Raw genomic sequence first — 23,227 nt, forward strand, 5'->3', positions numbered from 1 at the left:
AGGAAACTCAGCTCTTTTACAGCGCACTCCATAGGTATTCAGAGAAATGCACTTTGGGATGGATTTATGGTTAGCGCTGAAATCTATAATGTACTCAGTTGCACTGGGATCATCTTCTTTTTTATTTTCCTTTAATCTCTAGTAAAAGGAGATCTCTCCCTCTCTCTCCCCCTCTCTCATCTGTCTGTCTGTCTGTCTGTCTGTCTGTCTAGGAGATAACAGAATCAAATGTTTCCATCAGGAACCTTTGGTTTAAAGCTGTTGGTTGCTAAAGAATTCTCTGGAACCCTCCTTTTCTCAGATTCTAATAAAAAGCCAAAGAAATTCATCAAGTTTTGGGAGATACTGAGTTAGATCTAAAAGATTTCCTTTTTTAACCTTGCAGACACCTGAGAGAAAATAACCTTGTGTGTTTAAAGCCTTGAATTGGAACAGGGCATGTGGAACTGAAAATCAAAGCAATGAAAATAAGTTAAACCTCTTGAGTAGTTCCTCAAAGATCTAGGTTCCCTACTATTGTAAGAGACTCACTTTTTGATGGAGTTCAACTCCTGTACCTCCACTGCTCCAATAAAGTCCTCATCCTCCCCTCTACCTGTCACTCCAAAAGGCAGAGTGTCGACAGGGTTGACAGGATCAGGATGGGATTTGAAGAAAAAGCTGTAGCCCCCACTCAGCAAAATTAGCAGAAAAGACTCTATGCTGGTTTGGTCATACTCGAAGTGAGCGCATAAGAGATCCAAACCAGAAAGTCCAAGTCCAGTCATACCACTTATCTCTTTTTTAAAAATGCAGAGGAAGGTGGATGAGTTTCTGCTATTTAAGAAACTCCAGTGATAGACGATGTAGCCATAGTGATGACCACATCTTCTTGAGATTTGGGGATTAACTATAAATCCCATCAATCCTGGGAGATAGTCACAATGATCCAGAATAAAAAGTTTTGGCTTACAAGAAGAGTTCAAGGTAGACTGCACCTTTCCCCCCAATTCTTCCTATGTAAATTAAGCAGAAACACCGTGGATATCCCTACATGCTCTTACAAAACGTTCACTTTGCATGTAGCAAATATTTATTTATCAGAGCCATAATAATCAGGAATAAAAGACTGAGTTGAATTGATTAAGCTAAACCAAACAAAACAACAACTACTGCTACAATGGAATATAGCTAGCCTTCCATACAACAGAATTTTAAAAATGGAAATGAAAATTTCAATTGCTTTCTTTTGGAATTAAAATTCATCAGTTGTTACTGAGAATGAATTGGACCAAATAATAACAATTGCCTCTTCCTATTGAAATTTAAATAATGATTTTCTCAAAACTCATTGATTTTAATAGTATCTAAATGCAGCCAACATGTATGCGTGCAAACAAATTTTGTGTCTATGTAAAAGATTGGACCAAATTACTATCTGAATTAACCCTAGTTCTGAAGCTGGTAATGATTTTAAACATGTTATTTTTAGAAAATGCTATTGAATATTAATTTTAATTGTATTTAATTTATTGTTAATTGTGTTTAATTCTTCCCTGCTTTAGGATTTTTTTAACATTGAAAAGTGGGTTAGAAAGCATTTTAAATGCATACAATTATGAATGTCCCCCAGTTGTCTTAAACTAGTAAGTTATTGAGCTTTTATCATACTTTTAAATGTATTCTGAATGCAGCTATCTGTCTAACTCTGGGATTTCTTGATCACTCATCATGACAGGTTTGAGGGATTACTCTCCCCACTCCAAATTAAAAAGCCTGGGAAAAGTGTTACTGCAGAGATAATTGTCTGGCTTAAACTAGAGCTATCAAATCTGGAGCTGAAGGGGAAATGATGCTGCATGCGGGTGGGGTGAATCAGCTCAAGGCCACAGGACTTTACATGCATAATGTTGCACTGTGCTAGGGAGAAAGCCATTGGCAACATGTCACTGACAGTATTCCACAGACCAAAAGCCTTCTAGCTAAAGGCAAGCAAGTCATGATGATATCCAAGCATTTTTTTTTCTCCTAAGCAAGAATAGTGTGAACTAACAAAGCCCTCCTTCTGGCCCCCAAATCCCATCAAAGTTGTATCTCTCTGAAACTTGACAGAAAACCATCAAAGACCAGCAACATCAGTAGAAAGGCAAAAAGAAATATGTAATTAGGTTTACATTGGCTTAACTTTTTTAAAGAATTCCCAATAAAACCTCAATAGAAAAGCAGTCCTTAAAACCAGTCCCCAAGCCATCCACTGATGTTCTTAAGTTACAGCCTCTTCTACTTCACCACTTGGCAAAGGAAATATTCACTTGAAACATTCATAGCCATTAGCAATTGAACCTACATCTTCACTAGATGAATTCCAATCTACCAAATGACACTTTTCTATGTTTGGTTTTATGACGATGACATACTAGCAACATGCACGTGAAAATAACTCAAATGGGATGAGTTTATAGTACAAGAAGCTACTCCATGCTCCTTACCTCTTGTCAAGCTGTGATGAGCCAGGAATAGAGACCTTTGACTGTAATTCTTGGAAAGAGGAATGGAGGAGAGTTACATTTCCAAAGTGACTGACAGACAAATGGCAATGTCTGGCTTTTGAACTGAATTTCAGAGTTAATGCCCTGCTAAGTTATGTTTTCTTTGTGTTAGTGATGGATTGGAAAGTCCCTTGCAGTCGGTATAAGCTTCCAAGGTCACTCATGGGGAAAAGGCAATCCATGCCAGGCAGTCACAACTGCAGCACAGTTGGTTGGATCTGTAATTGAGGCTGGCTTTCCTGGCCAAGGTCACTCTGAAGAAAAAAGGTTGAGTGGCTGGGAAGCTCCTATGCTGAGTTTATAGCATGTCAGGGATTTTATCATTCATAAAAAGAACTTCACAAAAGTCATTCTTCCCTTCTTGTTTTTCCCTCCAGAAATAAATTTGGAGAGCCCTGGTGTCATGTTCTCATTCTAATGTCTGGTTAACATTGTAACGTTTCACATGTCATTCTCTGTTCCGTATCCCTTCACCCGGGGTTTTTCCATTCTGTTGCACTCCCTTGTTTTGAGGGCTTGGAATGCATGTTTGGGTTTGCGCTCCTGTTCAAGGTTACGTTCCCAGGCGCGTCTAACGGCATTCAGCACCTGGGAGGGGGAGCGTCCTGACGGGCGACGAGGCGGGACCTGCCCACAAGCAAGGCTTTTAAGTTTGTATTTGGCGCGCTTTTGCTCATTCTCAGCTTTCTCTGTATTTGCATACTATTCCTTTAATAAATCAGTTATCTTTAAGCCGAGCTTGTGAGACTGAGTATTTGGGTTTAGGCAATCATTACATAAAGCTGAGAATCATTTTTCCATTTTCCGCTGGCCCCATCCAATCCTTGGATAAGAGGGAACGCCAGCGATGACCGAACCTCAACTTCGCGTAAGTGAGGGAGGCGAAGAGGAGCGGGAGGTGGCCAAAAGCCGGCCAGCGCTAACCTCGAGAGCGCAAAGAGCAGCACGTCGGGAGTTGCGAGATACCCAATTGGACGAGCTGCTGACATCCATACAGGAGAGTCTCAGGAGTGAACAGAGATCTGTTATGGAAAGAACCACGGGGAGGGGGTCTCCCCAATTGTCCTGGGAGCACGAAGTCCCCTTGTCACCGAAGGTGGTGATAACCAACCAACCCCCGGAGGAGCCGGTCACTCCGGCCCGTATGAGGGCATTGGAAGATAAAATGGATTTAATAGTGACGATCCTCAAGGATCTACCCAGAGAGGATCAGCCCAGAGAGGCAGAGCCCACCCCGGAGGATTGGGAGGAAGAGCCGTCACAGTACCCCAGGCACAGCACCCTGTCGACCCGGGGGAGAAGTAAGACTCGATCAGCCCATCAAAGGGGAGAGCGAGAGGCAAGACCTCCTAGGGATCGACCACCTGTGGGGGCTCGGCGTACGCTGTCATTCGCGGCACCGCCACAGCCAGCTGAGCCGGTAAGAACCTTCCCACCATTTGGAGTGAAGTTTGATGGGGATCCCGCAACGCTCTCCTTCTTTATTACGAATGCCAAGCATTATATAGAAGATTGGGGTCGGAACTTTCAGTCTGAACATGGCAAGGTCAATTTCATTGCCAACAAGCTGAGAGGAAGGGCAGCGGATTGGTATGTGCAACTATGCCAAGCTGAGGCAACTGAGTTAGAGGACTTCGATGAATTTTTGTGGGCACTCAAGGAGCATTTCGAAGACCCCCTAGCTCAAGAAACGGCCAAAAATGACCTGCGCAAACTCTACCAAGGGTCCCTCTCAGTTGCTAAATATGCGTTGGAGTTTAAAGCTTTAGCAGGAAAAGTGGAAGACTGGTCTGAGCCAACAATCATCGAATTGTTCAAGCAGGGGCTAGAACCCGAAATCCTTCGATGGGCGCTAGGCAGAGACGATCCCAAAACGCTATATGGGTGGATTCAGTTGGCGGGAAGCGCAGAAAATGCCCTACGAACCTACGCTCTTCAAATTTATTTATGAGTTTTGTATACTGTTTTTCATTTTAAAAAAATCAAGCTTGGCTTTGACATCATATATAATAGACTGTATTCAGTAAATATATTAACTAGCGAAAGCAATAAAGCCAGTGATGACAATATTGCTTCATTTTTTTGATTGGGTAACTTCATAGATTGGAGAGGCTGTGGATATAATATAACTTGGCAACAGCAAAGCATTTTACAAAATACCCATGACTAGAAGCCAGTTCAGTACAGACTGAATGGCATATTTATTTGGTGGATGCACAGTTGGTTTGAAACCCATGCTCAAGGTGCTCATCAGTGGTTCTTCAACAAACTGGAATGTGGTATCAAGTTGAGTCTCATCAGGTTCAGTGCTTGTGCTTAATGTTCTTCAATGTTCCCATTCATGATTTAGATTAAGAGGTGGAGGGACTCTTAATAAACTTTGCAGATGACATAAAATTGAGTGGAATAAGTAAAAGGCATAAAATTCAAAATGATCTTGAGAGAAGTGAGTTGACATAACAAAATGAAATGTAATATAGATAAATATAAAGTCCTTCACTTAGAAAAAGAACAGGTATACAGGTATAGAACTGAGGATATCTGCTTTAGTAGTAGTAGTAGCTTATTGATTGATTAGTCTTACAACCACATCAAAGAAAATAAAATACAGGTAAAATACAGGATCTAATTCCAGGGCAAAATGGATAAAGAAACCACAATAATAAAATACCTGTGTGGTAAATACAAAGAGTCAGCATTCAGATAAATTCATCACCTTTACATGAAACCTTGATCTGTTCGATATAACTGGTTCTTAGCTGAACTGCCTTGTCTATAAACTTGGCAGTTCTGCTCACATTGTCTATGTTAGAGCCCAGGAGGAAATAGGACAATCTGCGATTCAGGTCCCAGTGGGCTGTGCTTTGATATGGCCGTAAGACTAATCAATTAATAAACTACAACTAACTACTACTGGTTTAGTAATAGTATGTGTAAAAAGGATTTTGGAATGGTAGTTGATCACAAGTCAGCAGTATGACATGGTTGCTAAAAGTGCGATTTTAGGCTGCATGATAGATGTATAGTTTCCAAATCAAAGGAAATAATATTTCTGCAATGATCAGATACCAACTAGGCTATTGTGTCCAGTTCTGGACACCATACTTTAAAAAAAGATTCAGAGAAACTGGGATAGGTGCAAAGAAGGGCAGTGAGGTCAATCAATGGGAATTATATCTCACAAGAAGAAGCAGAGGGATCTAGGCATGTTTAGCCTTGAGAAAAGATTAATGAGAAGCACTTGCAAACATCTGAAGATCAAAACCTGTTCTCTGTCATCCCGGAGCAGTGTTTCTCAACCTTGGCAACTTGAAGATGTGTGGACTTCAACTCCCAGAATTCCCCAGCCAGCATGCTGGCTAGGGAATTCTGCGAGCTGAAGTCCACACATCTTCAAGTTGCCAAGGTTGAGAAACACTGTCCCAGAGTATGGGATAAGAGATAATAATCTTGAATTACAGGAATACAGATTCCAGTTGAACGTTCAGGGGAAAAAAATCCAAACTAAGAATAGTTCAATGGTGGAACTAATTTTTGAAGGGATGGTGAGATCTTTTGTGAGGATAACAGTCTGGCAATTTTGGGGATGGTATCCTTTCTTTTTCAGGTAGAGCAAACTTTGGCAAATGGCCCATTGTTTCCCTCATTTTGTAACACAGAGAACACCCGTCCCTGCCTGTTGCTCTTTAAGGAAAGGAAAGGGAACGAGAAGTACTGATTAGTATTTTAAAACTCGGCTTTCTCCCCCTCTGTTTCATGCCATTCACTCCTCTTCTCCCTCTCTCTCTCTTGGCAGTTCCCTCCTGGCTGACTTGCAGGCAGAACAGTGCTGAATGTGCTAAATTAGGCCATTAGAGGAATTCATTTCTCTTTATTAGCCTGTGTCAAATCCTTTTTATTAGTGGCTGAAAACGACCTCTCTTCTGCAGTAAAATGTCAGGCCAGTTCAGCTCTTTTATTTGTTCTGCGCTGACGAGGATCAAACTTTCCCGGAATTAGTGTAGAGAGATTTATTTCTTCCAAATTTTGAATGGCTTGAGGGAGGGAAAGCAAGGGGGGGCAGAAGGAAAAAGAGAACTGGGATGGGGACTAGCTGGGTCAGTAGTGAGCTCTGCTCCGCTATAGGTTTTACCCAGTTTGATTTTAAAAAAAGAAGTATTTATCAATGCCATCCTTGTATTATGGAGCAGGGATAATCTGGCCGAAAGAGGTGGTTTCCCAGCTTTTAAAACTTAAATGAGAAGTGATGTGGTCTCTAGCAGATATAGGTGTTTTGCCTTTAAAAAAAACCTGAATGTATTGTAGTCCTTTTATCTCCAGTGGATTAAAGGAGAGGCAATGTTTCAATGGTAGAGCACAAATTTTGCATGTGAAAGATCCAGGGTGCATGCATGTTCAGGTAGAAAAACTATAGACTGAAACTTTGGCAAGTTACTGCCATTCAGTATCAGCAGTTCTGGGCTTAGATGGGCCAATTCCCTGACCCAGCAGAAGCATGCTCTTTGTCCCAAAGGAGAGCCATCATTCAATGGAAGAGCATCTGGTCTATATGCCAAAGGCTCACATTCAATTCCTGATATCTCCACATAGTCTGAATATTTTCATGCCTGAAATTCTGGAGAGCTGCTGTCAATCAGTTATTGATCTGGAGGGACCAAAACACAAACTCAAATTATGGCAACTTCCTCTTTTCCTAATAGGAGGGCTATTGTAGTTGAAGCTAATGCCTGAGTTGTAACTCAAGAAGTCCAGTCCTTTGTGCAGTGAAATTGTCAGGAGGATCAAATTGAGTCATTGTCTTTCAACTTATCTATCCACCTACCTACCTACCATACAGAGTAGTGAAAAGACTACAATCAAAGAGTGTGTCATCATCATCATCATCAACATCATCACATTTCAGTCTCTTCTCTGATTCAAATTGATAAGACTTAAAAGTATTAATTTCATCTACGACTACTATTTTGTCTTAAAATGGAGGCTATACAGCAACATCAGACTGCACTTTTTTCAATTATCTTTGGATTAGTTGAGGGACTCAGTGGATAGGACAATAATGTGATGATGGTGCTCAAAGGGACATGGCTGCAATGTTTAACCCATGATAACAGTTCTCTGGAATGTATCTCAAAATAGGCACTGGGACTTGGAGAGTTTTTCCTCAACAATACTTAAATGTGATAATCAGCACAGCAGAATAAATCAAGTGCTGGTCATAGAATGGCAAGATAGTTTTCAAGTCTTGCTCAGTGATGCTTATTTGAGGAGTCCTTGAATGAAGCATCATATGTCAGTCTCATCTACTACACAGAGTAGAAGGTAGAAGAAGGTAATAGAAGGTAGCTTCTATTATGAAGCTAGTAAAGGAGATCCCAACACTGTCCTCTTTATTTTATTCATCCTGATGTGATACAGCAAATCATGTATAAATACATTTTATTGGCTTATGTATATAGTATATATATTTCCTGAGAGATACATAGATACATTCTACTACTTTCTCTGTTCACTTGATATATACCTGCCTAACCTAGTTGCTCTTATCTCGCTTGGTTAGTTCTTGGACAGGAGACATCCGGGGAATCCCAGGGCTGTAGGATCAACTGGGAATTCTACAAAAAGGCAATGACAAGTAGCCAAGAAAATTGCATGGAAGTGTCCATGAGGTAACAAGAGATGAGCTTGACTCAGAAGAAATTTTACATTAACTTAAGCAAGCTGGCTATATAGGACAAGGTTGAACTCAACACAAGTACAGATCAATTATTTGCCTTTTATGGGGCCTATATGCTGGCAAAAGGAACTATTTAACAAAAGAAGTGAAGCACAAGGATACTATGAAGAATTCATCCCTGGAGGTTTCAGATAAATTTTTGATTGGATGAATGGTGGTGTCTTAATCCATGAAGCAAAAATAATGCCTTCTTAGATAGGGTGGGCAACATTTCTCCTTCCAGATTTTGTTATACTGCAACTCAGCATGGACATAGCAGTTAAAGCTTATGGGAGGGCAACACAATTATCACTGGAGGGCTGCACACTGTCAACCACTCACAAGTCTAGCTATCATTCCCTCAAAATCCAGTTCTGAGCCCTTGCACATTCACTTGGCATAGAGACAAATACCAAAGTCAGAACTACAAGTATAGACTACATGAGAATTGCTATTACTTCCAAATAACCCCATCTTCTGAGACAAACAGATGGATGCCAAGTAGAGTGAGATGGGGTTTGAGATCTCCAGTGTAAAAAATTTTACATTGGGAAAGCCCGATTGCTGGAAAAATCTCTTTTTCAGCCTCGATTTGCCTTAGTCTGCCTAGAACTCTAATCCTGCCTGATTTGATTTGTGAACATTGGCTTTATCCTTAACTACATATTGTTCCTATGTCTATGGATTTTACTGTACTGCTACTGCTGTTTTGACCTCTGGAATGGATTATTTATTATCTTTGCTGTAAGTTTTTCATGTGTCCCAAATCTTGGCCTGCACTCTTATGCCAGGCAGCCTTAGGACCAGGATAGAGAGATCCCAGGTTTAATTTTTGGCCTCTCCTGGTAGGGCTGGAGAAACCTGCTGCCCATCAGTGTTGATGATAGAAGGCAGCATTCAGTATCCCATCTTAACTTTGACAGAAAATGCATTGCACATAATTTCTGCTAGAACCAAGGGATAAACCAGGTTGTTCATAAATGTCTTCATTTATATCTTGCCTTCCTTCATCATGGCACAAGACAACTGACACAGATTCTCAGGCTGTCTGCAGTCCAGACACTGATCAGACCCAGACCTGCTGAACCTCACATCCAACTCAATATATGTGAAATTATACATGGCAGACCAAATATTGTAAACTAAAAAGCAGTGAAATATGTTGCCCTTCAGTATTAGTCTCTTCAATCCTCTTCTTTTTTTCATATACTTTTTAACTCTTCATGGACCTCAAAAAACTAATTTGCTTAATCATGGTATACACAATTGATTGGGTTCACATATATTAAGCCATAAACCTTGATTTACAAGGTACAGTGCCTGGGATCACCTAACCTGCCAAGCCACATTATGGCTTAGCATAATGTCGGAACCTAGTTATACTATCACAAAAACTCTGTCAACCCTGATTATTACCATACCCTTCCTTACTGTTTTTGTTTTTTTGTTTTTTCTATCAGTGGCGAATAGCTTAAACTATTTCAAGTTGTCTCAATGAATGAAATAAGCTCTTAGGTGGAGGAAATCAATAAAAGCACTCCTGTATGATATTATTTTCTTCAGGATTGACTTTCCCCAAGATGAATGGATGCTTCCATTCATATTGGCTAAACAGATGCACCAAACTGAAACATTGTCCTTGTCTCTTTTATAGCCACAAATGATATTAATTCTTGGAAACAGAAAACTGGTGGTACTCCTGAATTCTGAGACAATATATCACATTTCTTCCACAGCTGAGTGCAGTGCTTGGAATCTGATGGTTTCCTTCAATAGCCAGTAAGATTTCACTTGATATCAGTCATGAAAATAGCCTATGTTTTCCAGTGCTTTCATAATGCATCCTTGATCTAAAAAAATATGGAGTGCAAAGCTACCCAAACTGCCGTAAAAAAATAAAATGTAGACTATTTTCTAAAAGGGTTTTTTTTTTAGGGCAGACCACATCAACATGCTCTGTTTCATTACTTATATGGTTTCTCCTGTGAATATTTTGTGGTGAGGTCTCATCATACCAAACGAGTAAATAGACAGCAAGTTGTATTTGGTAAGCCACAGAAGATGTCTTGACAAAGGGGTGTCTTAAAATGGCATGGAATAAATACATTCATAAAATCTGGGTTGTTCACGTTTAATCTGATGATGGTTACCTGTTGACAACCCTGAGCTGTGTGGGAATTCCAACATTTCCCTGGGAAGCCATCTCTAACCTATTTGGAGGGCTCTAGCTTGGAAGAGGTTGTTCTAGAGAAGAAAAGTCCCCAAAGGATTTTCTGCCTTAGGGCCAAAATGTCTAGGATTAGGCTGGTCTAAAGGATTAGGCTGGTCTAAAGGAGCTAGCAGTTTTGGTTACTTTGCTTCAGTCTTGGGCCAGCCCTATGTGAGTCTGCTCCTCAGAGCTTTTGCCAAGCCAGGTGGTGAGTTATAAGCTGCAATTCACTCTCTTCTCCCACCATACGAACTTCTAATTCTCTTCATAACATTGAAAAGGAATTGGTGCTGTGTGCAAAGGTTTGCGGAAAGGGGGAGGACTTGCACATTGCTGAACTCCAACCACCTGGCATTACTGCTCGGATTATTAGTTCCTAGTAATTTAGTGCCCTTGCGCAGGGTCGATTTGTGCCTTTCATTTCTAATTGATCTAGTGGCTGTTTAAATGGCAGCAGGCATCTGTTGAGAGCGGGAAGGTTCATAAGGCGAAATAATTCATAACACTGTCTGGAATTTGCCTTTCATATCCCTCAGCTAAGCCTCGGCAGGGCTGCCTAAATTACGATCTGGGAAGCTTCCCCCCCACCCCTCGCCCACCCGCACCTTGTATTCTGCTCATGGCTCGAAGAATCTTGCATTAAACTGGGATCAGTCTAGATTAGACTGTAATATGGTGCAGTATTAGTGGCTGCAAATGAAGACTTATAGCAGAGTTTAACCCCTTCACCTGCTGTTCTCTTTGTCTTGATCCTGGAAGACTTGGCTAACCCATTGGCTCCTCTGGTTTGTTGAGATGTGCAATAGAACTTTCAACTTGCCAGACTCTTGGGATAGCTTCAAGTCTAAGCATTCGAGACAACAGGCTTTAAAGAAATGAAACCATACTTTGATTAAATGAAGAGTGAGACTTTCAGCCCTTAGCAAAATGGACATCATATAATAGTTGTTGTTTTTTTTCCTCTTTCCAATTCCCCACATATGCAAAGGCAAGGAGAAAAATGTGAGCTCCGTCTTATGTCTGGCCCATGCTACCTTTCTCAGCAGCCTTGTCGGCAAATGACTGGGGGTGGGGTGTGTTTTGCACACCTCTCCTTTCCTTCTTCTTCCCTCCTCCTTAGTTTCCATGGGTATGATGAGGCTTAGCAGAAGAGTAACCACATTAAGTTTACTGTTCTTAGCCAAATCCCACACGTTTGCTGCTCTGAAATCCTGTGTCGGGCAACCTTAACATTGTGGATAATCAATTTGTGAAGCAAGATTGTGCATGTTGTCCATGACTGCAGTGCTGCATGTTTATCAGTTGGACTTGCATAGAGACTACATAAAAGAAAAATGAAAGCAGACTACAGATTGTGCAAACATAATCTCCAGGTGTATCTCTTATATATGCATTAGCTGTCTATTGAAATGCTGATAAACCCATGGTGGGACAAGGAAAGCTGTCTTATACCAGGTCTGATTATTTGTCCTTCAATCCCAGTACTGGCTACTCTGACTGGTTCTCCAGGATGTCTAGCAATGAAGGACTTTCCCATCACCAGCTTGCTAGGTTTCAACCTAAGATCTTTTGCATGTAAGACTGTACTTTTTCCTGATGTATGCTCCTGATTCCCCCACCCCTGAAAGAAGATTCCCACCCCAACCCATCCCCTTTCCTGGGCAATTTCTTTCTTTTTTTAAAATTTCTTCTGATAGTGCCTTCTCGGTTATCTTATTGGGAAATGGTAGAAAGTTTGAATTTTTTTCCAGTTATACATCTCTAACTGTGCAGTCTCTCTTGCTTTTCTTGTTTCCTGATCTGAAAAAGCTCTATGGGGATATTTCTCTCCTGATATTTCCCTTTAGGATTTAACAGAAGTGTAGGAAGCTGGGAAGCCCCCAACGAATTGTAAGATGAAAGAAAAGATGCTTTAACATACCTCTCAGGCACCTCCTAACTAAAGCAAGTTCAGGAACAGCAGATTTTTCATCTCCTTTGAAAAAAACTGAAGGAGATAATTCCAACACAGCAGCATTCATGAATATAGAACAGCATGAGGCTGTATATACATTGAGAGATAGAAATGACCTTGTTGATGTGCATTTGTCTCTGAAATGTCATTCTATTTCCTTTTCCCTTTAGGCATCCTCTTTTCCCCCTCCTGACACTGCTATTTGAGAAATGCGAGCAGGCAACACAGGGCTCGGAATGCATCACTTCTGCCAGCTTTGATGTTGACATTGAGAACTTCGTACACCAGCAGGAACAGGAGCACAAACCATTCTTCAGTGATGATCCTGAGCTGGACAACTTGGTAATTCTTCCACCTCAACCATTTTATCTCATAAATATATTCTTTGCATTCCAGAATTAACATCTGCATCACACCCACCTCACTGCACATTGGCCTTCACGGTGAAAGCATCCCAGCCTGACCTAACAGCAAAGAAACCTAGGTTCTGCTTCTTCAATAAATTAGGCCAACCTATCCTTAAGGGACGCGGTGGCGCTGCGGGTTAAACCGCTGAGCTGTCGATCGGAAGGTCGGCGGTTCGAAACCGCGCGGCGGGGTGAGCTCCCGTTGCTCGTCCCAGCTTCTGCACACCAAGCAGTTCGAAAACATGCAAATGTGAGTAGATTAATTGGTACCGCTTCGGCGGGAAGGTAACGGCGTTCCGTGAGTCATGCTGGCCACATGACCTGGAAGTGTCCTATGGACAACGCCGGCTCCAAGGCTTTGAAACGGAGATGAGCACCGCCCCCTAGAGTCGGACACGACTGGACTTTACGTCAAGGGAAACCTTTACCTTTACCCTATCCTTAACAGCCCAGTTAAGGATAGGTTGGACTGACAGATAGTAAATAGCCAAATTCACCCAGCAACCTTCCATGGATAAGAGTCTTTATGGTCCTAGGAGACTGGAAGTTGAAGCCTTCCCATCTAAGCCACTAGCTTTGTAGATTCAACTCCCCTCAAGTGTGGGTTTTGAATTCTTTTACTAAGAAAGGCAAGTTATAAATCTGTCTTCCCCAACTTGGTGCCCTCCAAATGTATTGGGATGACATTTTCTAGAGTTCCTGATAGCTGCTTGGTGAATTCTGGGAGCTGTTGCCTCTACACCTCTGGACATACTAAAAAACAAATCAGTTCAGAACCTTAGAAATGCCACGTGGTTTCCCCTAGTGATGACATTCCCTGCATCTTAACAGAACAGTACCACCTGACTGGCATAATTAGTGAATAGTTATCTCCAATCGAAGTGATTGGAAGCAAATATTTGTAGCTCAGGGTTGAACTGTTGAGTCCTTGGTGCTCTCTGAGCCTTGTTGTTTTCTTGCTGTTGCTGGCACCTCCTCGCCAGCAATCAGCACCCAGATATGCAAAGATTAACAACAGGATTAACACCAAGATGAACAATCAAACAGTACACAATACCCTAATCAAGGAATATTAACTCAGTCAATCAACCAAGCAGCAAACAACAGGCCAATCAAGGAATTCCCAAGGAGAGAACAACACCTCCACCAACACAAGCTGGACAAACGGTGGTATATAAACAGAGAGCAAGGCCCACTCCCTCTTCGCACTGAAGATGTTGCCTAGTCTGGCAATGAAATGTCTCCAAGGACTCCATAGTTATCTCCTTTAGGTCTTCATTATGCAAATCCATGTATTGTGATTGGGCAGCCCTGTTATTATTCAAATAGAGCGTGCTGCTTTGATTTGCTCTAACATGGTTTCAGCTCAGAACCTGCAATAAGAATACGCTGCTAATTAGCCTAACAAGAGTACCAGGAGCCCATCTTTCTGACTCATTCCTGTATCTTTAGGATCTGACAGCAGAATTCTCACACTGGCTTCCATTGGGAATCTACCCCGCCCGCCAAAAAATCTGAAGTAGATTTATAGTATACCATATGGGATTTACAAACCATTGGATATATAGCTTTCAAAATTTTTCAGATTATCCTTCTTTCCAAATGCTGGCTGCGCAATGTTTCCCCAACTGATGTACTTGAAGTGTGCTGGGACTACAACTCCCAGAATTCACAACCAGCATGGCCACTGTAGTGCCTATGTATCATAAGAGACATAGTGATGACATTCCCTGCAATGTAGCCTAGCCTAGCCTAGAAAATGTCCATACACTTCCTATGTTTCATCCTTTTATATATCTCCTGCCCTCAAAAAACAAAGTGACCCAACTACTATATATTTAGTTATATTAGCCAATACAAGAGGCTGTATCAAAGAATATATATATACACACATACACATACACACATACTGACTCCTATTAGTTCAAAGGAATTTTTATAGGTCTATAGGTGAAGCCATGTTGGATCAAAGCAAATGCTGATCTTGTCCAGCATCCTGATTCTCAGCATGGAAGCTATGGAAGTAACATACTTTTTCCACTGTTACATCCAAGCCACTGGTATTTAGATATATAACTTTGAATGTGGCCATCATGCTTACCTTTGTTATTTATCGTATTTAATTTAAAATAAATAGTTTTTCATGCAATGTATCTTCAGGCATTTTAAATCATATTTCTATTTCAATTCAATAAAGAAATAATATAAAAAGCATGCACAATATAATATTATTAGATAGTACAATGATATTTGAAATAATATAATATAATATAGCATAGCATAGCATAGCATAGCATAGCATAGCATAGCATAGCAATGGCCGTAATTAGTTTGGCTGTACCATGAAGGGCTCTAATATGCAAAGGGAATAAAAATATTTTCAGCTAACATCTAAACTGTGTCACAGTTAGGTCATGCTTTATTTATAAGGGCATTCAAGGCAATGGGCACCACACCAAAAGGCCCTCTTTCTGGTTGCTGGCAAGTGAAAATCAACAGGATATGGAGTAACCAGAAGAGCTGATGATGATGATGATGATGATTGCTATGGCCAGGTAGCTTTATATGGAACAGTCTCCCTGAGATCTTGGTCCCAAATTTTGTAGGCATTCTAAGGCATCGTTCTACAGTCTTGTCATCTGTTTTTAAAGCCTTCTGTGGTGATGACTTTCACCATGATTTTGGTATGATGGGCAGCATGTGGTCTTCCACCAATCAGCCTGTCCAATGATAACAGCAGTCCTACAGTCTGGATGGCCATGTATTGCCCATCCCTTTGGTCCATGGATATCACCATATTCCAGTTGTTTGATCATAAACTGCACAAGTCACAAAGGATCATTGTTCATGCTGTCTCTCATTCCAAAATGGTGGGGTGTGGTAAACAAGATAGATACTGTTGGTAATAATGGAACATAGAATAAAATGTCAGTACAGCACTAATATGGGGACCTGGGAGCACCATTTCAGTTTGCCAAAATGTCTCAGTCATTCTTAGCAGGTGATTCTAAGAAATATCATCCAAATGGAGGGTAACATTTTTAGCTTTTCATAGTGATCTAGAATAACTCTGTGCCAGACACTTGTCCCAAATTTTAAATGACAGCTGACTACACAGGTTTTTAAATACTGAGTCTTTGACAGCTACCTGAAGGTGCCAAATGCTGACATTGACTTTCTTGGGTTGGCCACTTTTATATATACTTAGTCTTTGCAAATAGCCTAAGATGCCTTTGGCATCTTCTTTCAATATTTGGCTGAAATCAACATGTTGCAGTTTCACCTCCTGGTGACAAAGCTGTTTCTCTCCTGGAAAACTATATTTATATCTGAAGCACCTGAATAACAAAAAAAAACCTCAATGTTTCTTGCCAATTAGAATTGCAAAGAGGAATTAATGGGTTGTGGACAAAGGTGAGTTAAGTGTTATATATTAAAAATTTTGAAAGCAGCAGTAGTTGTGATTTTAATTTTTGTTTTCATCTTTATTGGGATTTTTTCCCCTAAGAACATTTCTTCTCAAGGAGTTAGCAGGAAAAGATTTGAAGGGGATCACAGTGGGTTAAATGCCTGGTTTCTTCCTTGGTTTCAAGAGTTTTTTTGCAGTTCATTCCAACTCCCTTCTGCTATTTTTGTACAGATTATATTAAAGTTCACTGTTCTTATGTTAGCATCCTGTGTCATTTATCCAAGGGATTCAGTGTCAAAAGTTAAAGCTGTGCCAATGAATTCAAGAGTGTTATAAGATGCTGCTATTCTCCTATAAGGCTGGCAGAGTCCTTCTCTTTCCATCACTTGACCTCACTTGATGTACTTCTTTTGCTGGAACATAATTAAATGCAATAAAGATGAGGATGTCCTTGGCTCCAGACTGTAGTTGTGGCTGAAACACTTCCATAACCAGAAGACACATTATATCCTTCTAACACAGCCCTTAAGAATCCCCAGTTCCTTTCAGATGAGCAGTGTTAGCCAAGGCACCAAGATGCCTAAATAAGAACGCATATAAGCCCCAATCCCAGATTCTATAGTCAGAAATTCTAGCAGTGTATGGATTAACTGGTTCTGCATCAGTAAATAACAATCTGGTCATTACCACCAATGTGTTACATTTTTCTTTCAAATTCATTAATGGAAGTGGCCTCTGGTGACAAAATGGCATTTTGCTTCAAGCAGCCAAATAATACTCATGAGTTCCTTGCTGATGCTATGGTCCATTGTCTAACTTACATTGTTATGGCTAAAATCGATACATTCAACCAAATCTGAATTTAATATAGCATATGAACCCAGCTGGAAGTAGTTGTCCAAAGTGTTAGGCACCAGTTTTTTTCCAACACCTCCTCCTCCCCAATCCTCCTCCCCAATCCTAAAGAGACCAGATATTAAATCTAGAACCATCTGCATGGAATGGATATGCTTTTTTATTGAACTGTAACCCTACTTCAAAATACATCCATCATAAAATGCTGCCTTGAACCAAGGCATCACATTTATTCAACTAGCTGAGTATTAGCTACAATTGTTGGCAGCAGCTTTTCAAGATCATACATAGATGTTATTTCCTATCTACTATTTAATGTTTTTCACTGTAGATTCATCAGGGACTCAAATTTGGCCTTTTTGTGTGCTGTACTTCTGAAAGGAAGAATAAAACATAGGAACAGTACTACTTTTCTCAAACCAAAACATCAGGATTTTATTAATCACAACTTTCTACCTGCATATTTATTAATTTTCTTATTCCATGTACACCCATTTTTAACCTACAGATCTCCAAAGCGTCATATCCACATAAATAACTGTAATAAGGGAAGATTAAGACAGTACGTTAGTTGCAATAATTAGACCTCTTCATAAATAGGAGCATGAATACAGCTAAGAAAGTCCAAGAGACACAGCAGAGATTGATAGTCTTTTATAGAATTTTTGCTGAAGTTCCTAATTTGGCATCCTTTTTCAATCTGATCTTAGAAAGAGGTACGTTGCCATTGCTTGTGTCTTGACTTTCTCTAAAGTAATGGCCATATTTAAAAAGAAACCAAAATGATGTCTCATTATTTTATTTAGAGCCACCATTTTGCTAAATGAAGATGCAAAAATCTTCACTGCAAAAAGACAGTAAGTTAGTTGCATCAAAGGAGTCATAGGCACAAGGTTTAGCAACTTGTTACAGGCCTAGACACAGTATAAGCATAGTGAATCAATAAAATAATCAAAAAGATACAAACAGAACAGCACCACCAAATACAGAGTATTATCATGGAGGAAAAATTACACTGCATGGAAATTATAAGTAGCAGCAGCGTAAGAATATGGATGTATAAAGCTCAGTAGTGAAACCCTTGCTTTGCATGGAGAAGATCCTATTGTCAATCCCCAGCATCTCCAGGCAGAACTAGAAAATCTGGAGATTCCCCAGATTTTCTAGAGAACTACAACCAGTCAATGTAAACCTTACACTAAACATTATAGAATTATAGATGGATTCATTCATGGATCCCTATATCAAGAGAAAACAATCTTTCTGTTAGGGTCCTCTATCATAACATATAGGAAGGGCACCTGATTTGAGAAGGTTGCTGTAGACCTTCAATTCATACAGATGTTTACTTTTTTTATATTCTTTATATGCTTTCTTTGGCATTGTTGTTCTCATCATTATTACGGTCAATATTATTTGCTGTTCAATAAAACAACACACTTTTTAAGACACCACTAAACTCTGCTTCTGTTACTACTAATATTAATAGTTTTACTATTATTGCTAGCTGTCATATTGCCTTCCTGGATTTTTTTTAAGCTCATTGCTGGTAGTGCCTGTTGGAAGTCTTGCAAACAATGACTCTTCAAATGAATCCTCCCTCCCCAATATCCCTATCTTCCGAAGTTTATTTGTTGTATGTACATGGTTTTAATGCTACTAATCCTATGTAAATTGTCCACCACTGCTGACAGCAAAAAAGAGAGGAAAAGGCCAGGGACATTAACCATCATTAGAATAAGAATCATGTATTCCTCACAGGCGAGATGCACATAATTAGAAATTAGAAAAAGGTCAGATCTCGCCATTATCAACTCAATCAGCTGCTGAGTGCCACACAGTCAATTAATTCAGCATCTGTATTTTTTACAACCCCGCACACGTATTCCATCGGACTGTAACTCATTATCCGGACAGATATACGGCTCAGCGAAGCAGGGACATAAAATGAGAGACCCCAAGCAAATGAGCTGAGATAATTGAGAGATTTATTTTACATACGTATACATATATATATATATATATACACACACACACACACACACACACACATACAGAAAGAGAGAGATGTATACTGTATGCGCACGCACGCACACACACAAACATGCACAACTTTCCTTGCCCTTGAATGCTGACTTTCAGGAAGACGTTTGTTGGGCTGGCAGAACTTCTATTATCATTGCTTTACTTTTTGTTTCTTTTTTAAAATCTTGTGCTTCCTTCCAAGGGCTCAGAGTGGCACTTGGGACTTTTACTCCTTTCCTATTTCATCCTTGCAAAAGCCTTGCAGGATAGGATATGCAGAAGAAGGGTGACTCTGCTAGGTCCATAGCCACAGTTTCATGGCTGAGTAGGCACTCTCCATCTTGACGTTCATTTCACTGTACTATATTAGCCATATTCTGTGAGTATAAAATATGTGTGTATGAAGAATGTGTTTGCTGTCTTATCCCTTCTCCCTTCATTTCCGGCCTCCTCTGTTGAAAAGAAGCTGTAACTGCATTTGGCTGGCTGGGGTGATTGCTCTTCCTGTAGTTAGGAACAATCTTATACCTTATTTATTATGTCCCCCTTAACTCACAACCATCCTTCAAACAGAGGTGGCCTTCCAATGAAATGAGGCACCTTATGACATTGTGGCACACATTTACATGCAAGGCAGGATGGACTTGCTGATTCTATAACTTACTTTGCAAAGAGGATTGAGAGGAGGTGGCAAGATGTCTTCTGCAAAGGGTGTACCCCACTTTGGGTTGCATGCCAGGGGCTGCACTTAAAAAATAGTTGGGCTTAGGATAAAGAAAGAAGCGAGGATCATGATGTGATTAATCCCCATATATTTAACATTCCTCCCTTTCTGTCACATAATGTTGGTGCATCTTTGGGAGAGATTCTGGGGAATCTACTAAGGTTCATCCCTCCTGTGAAATTTCATGACCCTGTAATCAATTGTAGGTTTCTATATATCTAAGGAGTGGACAGTCTGTGATTGCTGGCTTAATGTCATAAGACTAGGTAAGGAATCCATTTGGATCCTTAATCTTGAAAAAGTAGCTGAATGGAGAGGAAACGGAGTGAGAGAAAAGGATGTCCCCATCTGTTTTTATTCTGGACATGCCTAGCTCTGGATTGTAGCCTCTGAGAGATTGCAGTGCGTGGCATAAACAGTGATTCACAGCCTAGGTGGGCTGAGAGAGAATCAGAGGCAGATAAAAGTGTTAAGACCTTTGTCCCTATGCACTGGAATACCTAGAATTGAGAATCAAAGAACTGAGGAACCATGTGGCTTCCACAAATAATTCTTCAAGTGGGCCTACAGAAGTGTGGTTTCCAAATCCTTCTTTCCTGTATCAAGGATCAAGGGTCTGGGGCAATTGGAGGAATTTACTCCCTCTTTGCACACAAAATACTATAGTTCTGAATAATCTAAAAATAATTATCTCCACTTATACCATTTCCCACCCTGCCTTTTTTGTAATTCAGCTAGGAAAACTTTCACACTGCAGCAAGGGAGAGAAATGCCTCTGTTATTTCACACTGGGATAGGTGAATCCATCCGTTTTCATTTCTCTTTGCTGCTTAGTTTTGTGAAAATGTCAAGTTTGGTTTGTCAAATGGGAGAAATTCTCCTTTTAAAATCTCACCCAAAATTTGTATTTTAATACAAAATGTGCATTTTGTGTGCAATTCTGCCTAGTATGAAGCATATTTTGGTACAAATTAATATACATTTTTATTGATGAATTACATTGCTAAACAGAACTGTGATTGTCAAATGATGTTTCGATTTCTGTATTGATTTAAAAATGTGAACCTAGATAAGTTTATTTCAAACTGCTCCTGCTTATATCTTCCATTATCACAAAACAAAAATGGATATTCTTCCTTGTTCCAGATGTGAAAACACCTTCCTTAATAATCTTGCTGCTACTTCTTAGTGGAATCAAAAGCAAACTCCAAGTTGATATGTATAGTCATCCACCCCCTGAACAGCCTGCGACTAATAGCTGGTAAAAGGGACCATTAAAATTAGCAAGTTGAAAAAACTGCTTTGAAATTTAAAGACCATTTGTTACAATATTTTTAAAAAGCTGATTTACTGCCCTGTGGTGAATAGCTCAGATTTTATATCTGATTCAGGATTCGGAGCTGGGGCTATAAAATGGAAGGTCTCTGTTCCACGCATGGCATGTTTTATGTGTAAATTTTTTAACATTTATGGGGTACATTTTATGAAGGCCAAGGATTTTCCCCAGGGAGAGCTTACAGGCAGATTTTCATTCTCTGGTCTTGTTAAGCAGAGGACCCACTGAGAATAATCCAGGATGCTCTTACATAAGAATGCCTGTGGCTGGGTTCCAAAATGCTCCAAGAATGAAAAGCTGAGTTTTCCCAAGGGAATATTTGGTCATTCCACCTTTCTTAATGGCAGCAGCAGCAGCACCCGTTAGAGGCCATGGAATAGTAGCCCAATTCTGACATGGTATTTCTGCTTTTCAGAAATCAGGGGTCCATAAGTAAGACCCAAAGCAACTTAATTCTATCCTTTGGGGATTCCACTCACAGCCGTACCCCTATCCTCAACAAGCTCCCATTTTTCTTATGTAGGTGGTAGACCAGCTCCATGTGTCACACTTCACTTGCCTAACCATGAAAAAACATATGTTCTTTCACTCGGACAATTCTGCTAAGATAGCACTTAAGATATCATCAGTACTTATGTTTTTGAATATTTCAGGATCTATGTCATAGTTGTGCCTATCTAAAATTATAGGTAATTTTAAAAAATGATTATTTTGTGTTTGTTGGGCCCTTTTGTGTCTGTTTGGGAAGAAGCTGACGTGTTCAGCTACAGTAATTGTCAGACAAGTGTTGCTCAAAAGGCAATCCTGGAGCCTACGATGTGGTTCTGTGTTAGGGTTGCTCCTTTTTGGACAGAAATTATTTCATCTGTTCTTTTCTGGAGGACTTGTCAGTTTTTATAGTGGCTTATGTTCTGTTGAATTGTGTATTGATCATTTGGAAAGCAACAGGAGAGCAGCAACTAGGAATGCCGTGCTCTGTTGTGATTGCAAACAATTCAGTGCTATGAAGATGGGATATCCATTTTCCATCAATTACACAGTGTGTAACTATATTTGAGCAAGTATTTTATCACAGGAACAATTAGCAAAATACATTATTATAGGTGGTATGTTTAATTTCCCATTGTTTCTTATAGTTCAATAAAGGGACTTACATGTTAATCATTTAACTAGATAACATGTGTGTGTGCGTGTGGACTAATGCACATATACTTGTGACTTCTCTTGATTAGAATACAAGAGAAATGTTTTTCTTTTTGAACATAAAATAAAAATGGGAAAATGAGAAAGTGCATGCATTTTTAAATGATTAAATACATTATTAATTAATGGACATAGCAGAACTAATTACGATCATTTGAATGCATTATCTTCCAAAGGTAATAGTTGAAGCATTCATTGTTTTCTATAAGTGAAGTGACCCTGCTATTGCTTTAATTGTCTGCAGATGGTGAAAGCCATTCAGGTCCTGCGAATTCATCTCTTGGAGTTGGAGAAAGTGAATGAATTGTGCAAAGACTTTTGTAATCGTTACATCACCTGCCTCAAAACTAAGATGCACAGCGACAACCTTCTCAGGAATGACCTTGGGGGGCCTTACTCCCCGAATCAGTCCTCCATTAACCTACACACACAGGTAATAGCTGGAAAATGTTCAACACCTCATGTGCCCCTTTGTAAATGGCTAGATATTTTTGAAGCAGAATGATATTTCACACAGTGTACTCCCAATCTGAAAATGCCTCCTATCTTGAATTCTGATGGCAGGTCAAAACAAAAACAGCAACTGTAGGTTGGCAAAATGTGACCAAGAAGCATGGACAGTTCTGCTCTTCAGAAATATGTTCACTGTTCATGTATTTCAGAATGTGCACCAAGCCTATATTTTTTTCCCCTAGCATTTTGTCCTGCTTAGTTGCAAACTCTGCTTTGTTTACACTGTGCTTGCTTAGCTGACACAGTGGAGTTGTCAATGCATGATGCAACAGAGGGGTTGCTTTTCAACCTGCTTGTTGCAGAACCTAATCCTGGGGGGTCAGAGAGAGTAACCAGCCCAAGGTCACACAT

The 23,227-nt window shown here is 40.0% G+C and overlaps 1 protein-coding gene across 2 annotated transcripts in view; it reads left to right on the plus strand.

Moving 5' to 3' along the window:
• The window catches only part of PKNOX2 (PBX/knotted 1 homeobox 2), a 275,457-nt gene that overhangs the window by 204,030 nt on the left and 48,200 nt on the right, over positions 1-23,227 (plus strand). For both annotated transcript variants that reach the window (XM_063311480.1, XM_063311478.1), the window contains 2 exons: positions 12,575-12,746; positions 22,608-22,796. In XM_063311480.1, the coding sequence (XP_063167550.1) occupies positions 12,575-12,746; positions 22,608-22,796 (361 nt within the window). The remainder of the gene's footprint in view (positions 1-12,574; positions 12,747-22,607; positions 22,797-23,227) is intronic.

The sequence above is a fragment of the Candoia aspera genome, chromosome 9 (assembly GCF_035149785.1).
Source record: "Candoia aspera isolate rCanAsp1 chromosome 9, rCanAsp1.hap2, whole genome shotgun sequence".
NCBI lineage: Eukaryota > Metazoa > Chordata > Lepidosauria > Squamata > Boidae > Candoia > Candoia aspera.